Source organism: Psittacula echo (genome assembly GCF_963264785.1).
Source record: "Psittacula echo genome assembly, chromosome: 6".
Lineage (NCBI taxonomy): Eukaryota > Metazoa > Chordata > Aves > Psittaciformes > Psittacidae > Psittacula > Psittacula echo.
The window spans coordinates 50,292,669-50,299,686 of record NC_137743.1 but is presented as its reverse complement, the minus strand read 5'-3'; the positions used below and the strand labels follow the sequence as shown (position 1 = coordinate 50,299,686).

Here is a 7,018-nt window from a genome sequence, read left to right as displayed (position 1 = left end):
TATGTCTGCCCCTCTTAGAAGCTACATCGCTCTTGCTTAATGAGGTGTGCAAACACAGTAATTCTGTGCATAGCACTTCGACAATAAAGGTTGCTTGCTACTTGCCTGTTTTTTAACTTAAGGATTATTTATGAGCCAGAATCACAGCAGACATTTGAAGCACATAGTACTGCTGAGAGCTACTTACACATTTGCAGGCAACCATAGATTTAACTGAGGATTAAGAACTTCTACTTCCCACAACGCTTCCAACATGCTCCACTAACCTTCAAACCCACAGCAAGAAGCCAAAGCACACAGCATGTGCCACAGGTGGATAGATTTCTGTGACTACTATACAAAAGCAAGCAGACTTGTCTTTGGTGCAGAAGCAGCTGCAGAAGCAAAAGCTATTGTGCAGGGCACGCAGGGGCAGTGCAGAGCTACCTGAGTCATCCTGCCTTCACCATGACACCTGGCTGGTTCGGAAAACATTTCAACATCACACAGCATTCCTGCCAGACATGCCAGCCTTGGCTTTAGGTTAAACAAAAGCAAAAAGCCAACACACACACACTCACAGATAACCTGCAGCTAGAGAGTATCCAAGGCAATGGGTTTCAAGGCTTCTCTCTTCATTGGCCTGTGTGGTGTTGCAACTCCTTCCACCTCAGCTTCCCCTGTACCTCTTGCTATCCCTCCCCCATGCTTTATTGTTCCCTTTGCTAACTTTTCTTTTTGCTATGTCCATTCCAAACATGACAGAGCAAAGATGACGTTGCTGTCACATTTTTCCTTTTTATTAGGTCTATCTTGTTGAAAGCTCTAAGCCCTAGCTAAGCACTTGACAGCAGGCTCAAACTACTAACCTGTAGCTGTGCAACCCCCAGTACTGCCAAACCGTGGGTGACTTGCTCAGAAACAATCACCTCTGAGCATCCGTAAGCAGATCTCCAACTCCAACCTGAAGATCATGAACTTGCATAACCAAGCCAGCATTTCTTTTCATGGTTTCAACAGTCATATTTATTCCTTGGTTTAAAAGGTTTTGGTTCAACAGTTTTATAAACAGACTTCACAAAATGTGAAACCCTCACAAACATAGTACTTAGTTGCAGTGCTAGTAAGAATTATTACTTCATAAAGTTCGCTCCAGTTATATTATACAAGGTTGGTTTTGTTCCCCCTCTTTTCCCTCCCCAATTGGCACTTCATTGTAAATTGGAGAAACTTGAAAAAGACAAAAAGTTAATCTAAGCATGACATTATAAGCACCTTGCCACAGTATTACACTCTAATAAGGCAAATTTTTGTCTTGTAAAGGCTGATTGTGCAACTTGGAAACCTATAAAAAGTGACAGAAATGCCAGCCTTTTCCCATAAGGAACAAGCCTTCATTTTTGCTTCAAGGTTTTCACCCCTCCACACCACCCTCTTTAAAAAAACCCAACAGTACAGCTGATAATACAGTAGAATATACCCCTTACAGTGTGAAAGGAAATTACAGTAGACACAGGCTGAAAACATGGTGCATAATAGACAAAATAAGACTGTTCTTAAAGATAAAATAAAAGAAATAAAAGAAGAAAAACGAACTGAACAACAAGCAACAATGGAACTTTTCTAGTCACAAGGATTGGGGGCTTCATAAATAAATGGAAAATTACTAAAATACTTTGCTGTATAATATTAAAAAAGCACAAAGTGTTTTCCAGTTGTCACCTAAGCACTAGATGCAACTTTGTAGGAATAAGTATTTGGAGGCAGCTTTGAGCTCTGATTGGTGCAGGCATTCCAGCAGGGTAACGCTGCCAACAGCAGAAGAAATCCACCCAGTAAGACACAGAAGCCACTGAAATAGAATGCAGTGTCATATTCCTGTGTCCAGTCATAAAACCAACCTGAGGGTGAAAATAAGAGAGAAGCCTATCAGTGAGGAGTTAAATGTAACACAGCACTGTAAGTTAGAGATAGATCATGGGGGGAAAAAAGTAAAATAAAAACACCACACAAATAAAAAGCTAAATCTAAAATACAGTTTGACCATTTAGACATGAAATGTGCCTTTCATCGAAGCCAAACCCAGAACACAATCAGCTTGGATAGCTCAAGTGAAACAGGCTTTAATTTTTCGTGAAGATTTTGATTTTATCTTTCCATTGTTATTAGGGCCAACTAGAACTACTTGCATGCAAATTAATTCTGTTTGGTCCTGACAAGCTCATGCTCATTTTATCGTATCTACCTTGACCTTACCTACAATTGGTGGTCCGAGGCTATTTCCAAGTCCAGCAAAGAACATTAATATCCCATACGCGTGAGTCAGTTTCTCAATTCCCACAGTCTTTGTTGTTACATATGGAAAAATCGACCAGTTCCCAGTCAGAAAACCCAGAACCCCAGAAAGCATCGCTAATGTAAGGTAACTTTTGGCAAATGGAATTGCAAACAAGGCCACTCCTGTCATTAGTAAGGTAGTTACATACAGATATAAAGTGTTAACCCATTTAAAATCTGCCAGTATTCCTAAAGTAAGCTTGCCAACAGCAGTCATAATGCCTATAATGGAAATTAGAGGCATATGATAGTCATCTTCATTAACGTTTGCACTTCTTGCCACATCTTCCATGAGCAGAGAAGGAGGAAATCCACCAATATCAAAGAGCAAGATGGCAACAAAAAGAGCTGAAAATACTTTGTTCTTAAAAAGAACCATGGTTTCCTCCCAGTAGTTCAAATAGAGTTGCCACTTCCTTTTGGCGAGTTGCTTGCAGAAGTTTGTCTGTTCTACAACTTTCTTTTTGTACGTGTCTTTCTCATTTACATTTATTGAGCTTAATACATTCTTATTTAAAATGCTATCCTGTTTGTAGTCATGCACATTGTTAGCAGATTTTTCATCAATGTAGCCCTTTTCAAGGATGCTTATATTTTCTTCAACAGTCTTTTCTTTTTCACGATAAACAAAATATTGTTCTGGAACTTTGTCTACACATGTTTTTTCTGGTGGAGGGGAATCAGATGACTCCAATGGTCTCATTAGGCTGCCACATGCTAATATATTTAGAGACAGAGCACCAACTATTAGCAGACAACCATCCAGTCCATATAGATCAATAAGCTCTCTTTGCAATGCTGCATATATAAAAAGTCCAACACTTGAGCCTATAAAAGGAAAATAAGACCAGTTTAAACTGAAGAACTGAGAACATCCTTCAACACTAACAAACATCTACATTTCAGCAGCTACAAATCCATTGCCACAGGAATGGTAAGTCATTTGTGCTCCTCTGTCCCCACTCTAATGAACTGGTAAATTATCATACCTCTTGAAGTTACAGTTTGTTTGCTGAGTATCCAAAAAACAGAAAGCCTTTCAAAACATCTGAACAATTTGTAACACTAGCAGACACTATAGAAACAAGAAAGATCAATACTATATCTGATGAAAAACACCAAAGAACTATTAAGCCATCCTTCTGCCATGCACTCAAATACATGTATCCCTTTAGGTGCCATTCGAGTTAGCCAGGCAGAATTTCACACACCAACATTTTCTCTCTTCTCCTCCTCGCTGCCACCTTCCTTCTCCAAGGCAGAAACAGAACAGGGGCCCACCAACAGTCCTCCTAGGAACAGGCCTTTACTGCTTAGTGTTTAAGGAAGGGGGGCTCATGTGATGCAAGTTTAATCCAGAGGCATTTCTGAAGCTCATGCATTTGAGAAATCTGGCTATTCAGAGGAAAACAGTGAAAAGTAAGCTATGACTATGAAAACAAGGATTTTATGCAATCCCAACAATTCAAAGAAAAAGCTCTTTGTTGGAATGAGCGTCGATCCATTGTAATCAATGGATGATCAACTCACAAATACAGAGCATTAGTTTGTTTCAAGTCAATTTAAAGACAAACTTTAAATTAAAATCATTTGCTCAGGACTGTTGCTAGGTTATATTAAAGCCATTTATATACTTCAGCGATAAGCACTGGAAAAAATAATTATAAAATTCAAACTTGTTTTGTCTTCCAAGAACTAAAATTAACAAAAGCTCAGTAAGATCAGGCCTCAAAGCAAACTCCTTGAAATCCCAAAGAAAGCCACTGAAAATGGTTCCAAAGAACATTTCTGCAGAAGTTCCCCTTAATTCTAATGGTATGGATTTGGCATTAATATTTCACAATACAGACTGTACTGACCACGCCTCCCCTCACTAACAACTACTTGAGAAAACAGTTCAGAGGAGAGACTCCACACAACACAGGAAGCAAGGAATGGAACAAAAGCCTTCTTTAACAGTTCCTACTTGGCCCATTAATTTAGCAGTTCCTGTGGGTGTAAAGCACAACATCACACAATGAACCAGGGAGAGAATGAGAAAGAGTTTTCAGCATCCAAGAATTTTCCTTGTATTATCAGAAGTTTGTTTTCCCAGGATCCATTTAACATAGATGGACAAAAGCTCAGATGAGCTTTTGAAAAATTTCAGAATTTAGTCTCCTTTCAGATTGGAAATGAAAAAATATTTAAATATTAGCCCAAACTTCAACTACTCCTTTAAAGGTATACTTAATGTGAGGTTATGGTGATCCACCACTTATCTTGTGCAAGAAAGAAAAGGGAGAAGAGAGCTCTATGGAAAGTTTCCCCTCTTATTACCCATGGCATACAGCCCAAGCTACTCATGAGTCTTTCATTTTAGTGAATACCTTTTTCTCATCCATATGGATAACCCATACCGTACACCTGCATGGGTAGTTACTATTTTATCTGATGCCTGCTTTCATCTGTTCGTTGCCACCAACATTTTGACTTAAGTACTACTTCAGGAAACTAAAGGTAACTGAGAAAAATATAATCTGGTTTTCCTTGCCCCAGCAACAGTAGCTGTATCAGAGTTGACAAGTTAGAGAGAATGACAATTAGAAGGCATACCTGTTGAAATCAGACCAAGTGCAAGGCCTCTGCGTTTGTCAAAATAGTGGCAAGTGATGGTAACTGTTGCGGTATACAAAAGGCCACATCCAAGCCCTTGAGAAAAATAGAAGTAAAGCATGCAACATGCTATGGGAAATGAATGCCCCTTTGTATTCCCCAGATAATACAGTAGTGTATCCTGGGTATGGAGATACCTTCTAACACTGACTCAGCATGAGCCACTCTGGCCTCACACTGACAGGGCCATTAGGATGCCTGCACTGTCCCACCTCTCTCTCCCTCTCCCATCCCTGGCTGCAGAACTTCCGTGAAGCAGGCTGGGTTTGAGGAGTTGAACAGCTCAGGCTCCATGCTGTGTGGAAGGGCTACACGGCTTTCAGTCCAGGGGCTGGCCTCGGAAAACAGCAGAGCTGCATCCATACAGCACTGTGCCTGAGCCAGCACATTGCTGGGTCCCTGCGGGTCAGCAACATTCCTGGATTCCTGACACCAGGAATATGATAAAACATCTACAGCAGCTCTCTGCAGCACAGAGGGGCAGGTCACCTGCTAGGACAACAGCACTTTCATGATTCTAACACAGTGCTTTCGGTTCAATCCTGTTATGCAGAGAACAACAGTGCTCCCTAATGATCTCTAATTTATCAAATTAGAATGAGTACATGACAAAATTCCACAAAAATTGTTATTCCTTTAAGACTGGCACTTCATTCACACCTGCAGAAGTGCACCCCTTAGGAGAAACCTCAGCTTTTCTACCTCTAACAATCATGTCAAAGGAGGACAAACTGCTTTCAAACCCTGATGAACATATACATTGCTTTTATCTATCACTACATGGCAAAAGTCTACCTCTGACACCTCTCTCCACCCCACTCTGTCTCTGTGAATCAGTTTCTCCTTTCAGATTCATTAACCAAGTCTCAATACAATAAAGATTAAGTCTCTATATGAAGGAAAGGTTTTTCTTACCAACAACAATCCCATACGAAATATATAGAAAGTATATGTTAGGGGCAAAACTGCTCATCATGAGGCCTCCAGCCACCATAAAGCCACTGAAGATTGCTACTGGTCTTGCTCCAAAAGACGATACACATATACTGCAGACAGGACCTAGAGGAAAAGCAGGAAAAACATTCCTAGTAACTACAAGCATCAGGAAGAACTTCTAAAAAGTATCAGTCTATGGAAATGTTTCTTACAATATTCTTACAAATTTCTTTTGTAAAAATACAAAATTCTTACAATTTCTTACAATAATTATACAATTCAGAATACTCATTTTTCCAGGGCTCTTTAAAAGAGTCATAAAAACATACAAGATCAGGCTTGCAAGATTTTTGCTCAAGGAGAAACTGACATCAAGAGAGCCAGCAAAACATTCTTTAAACATAGGGTGATACATACATACTAGAATACAGCACTGTCACTACACACCTAAGGACTTGTACAAAGGTTCTGAAAGAGTCATCTTTAGGTACCAAAAAAAGTCAGACCATCAGCCAGGCATGGTATTTTTTTTGACAAAAGCCGAACACCATGCTTCAGAAAGACACTATCATCTGTATTCATCTTCATATAAAATAAGGTTTATAATACTGAAGTAGAAAATAGTAACTTTTGAACATTACCATGGTAAGAATGCCACCTGGTGCTTACATAGAGGAGATATCTGCTGATATAATAGATAAAGACAAACACGATGCCTCCCTGCTTTTCTAGGGAATTAAACACCTGTTAATCAGTATTTTACAAAAATAACTGTTTACTACCTATCTTGGTTTCTGCTGCAAAATGACAGAAAATAAAAGGCATTTATTGAGAAAATCCAGAGCAACATTCATGAAGTTCAGAAGAAGTTTCTCCTTTTCTTTACCCCTCCAATACTTCTTGGTTGGTTAGTTCTTCAAAACAAGAACAAAGTGCAGGCAACATTTGTACTCTGACTCTACTCAGCCAGTTCTCCCCTCACAGAAGCGGTAGAACAAGCACTTATTTTCAGTTGTGTGACCCAGAATACACCTTTTAGTCTGAAGCAGCATGCAAGCTTGGTTTCAAGCATAAATAAGCAACCAGGAAAGGACTTGGCTTGCAAAAGACA

The 7,018-nt window shown here is 39.6% G+C and overlaps 1 protein-coding gene across 1 annotated transcript; it reads right to left on the bottom strand.

Annotated features, from left to right (window-relative positions):
- Positions 1 to 1,701: 1,701 nt before the first annotated feature.
- Positions 1,702 to 5,980, bottom strand: SLC16A9 (solute carrier family 16 member 9; the record flags this gene model as incomplete). The annotated part of the gene is made up of 4 exons (XM_080620874.1): positions 5,887 to 5,980; positions 4,912 to 5,007; positions 2,236 to 3,144; positions 1,702 to 1,880 (listed from the first exon to the last, which is right to left on the bottom strand). Exons 1-4 carry the CDS (start codon positions 5,963 to 5,965, stop codon positions 1,702 to 1,704), a joined length of 1,263 nt encoding a protein of 420 aa, XP_080477000.1. The 5' UTR covers positions 5,966 to 5,980.
- Between the last annotated feature and the right edge of the window lie 1,038 nt (positions 5,981 to 7,018).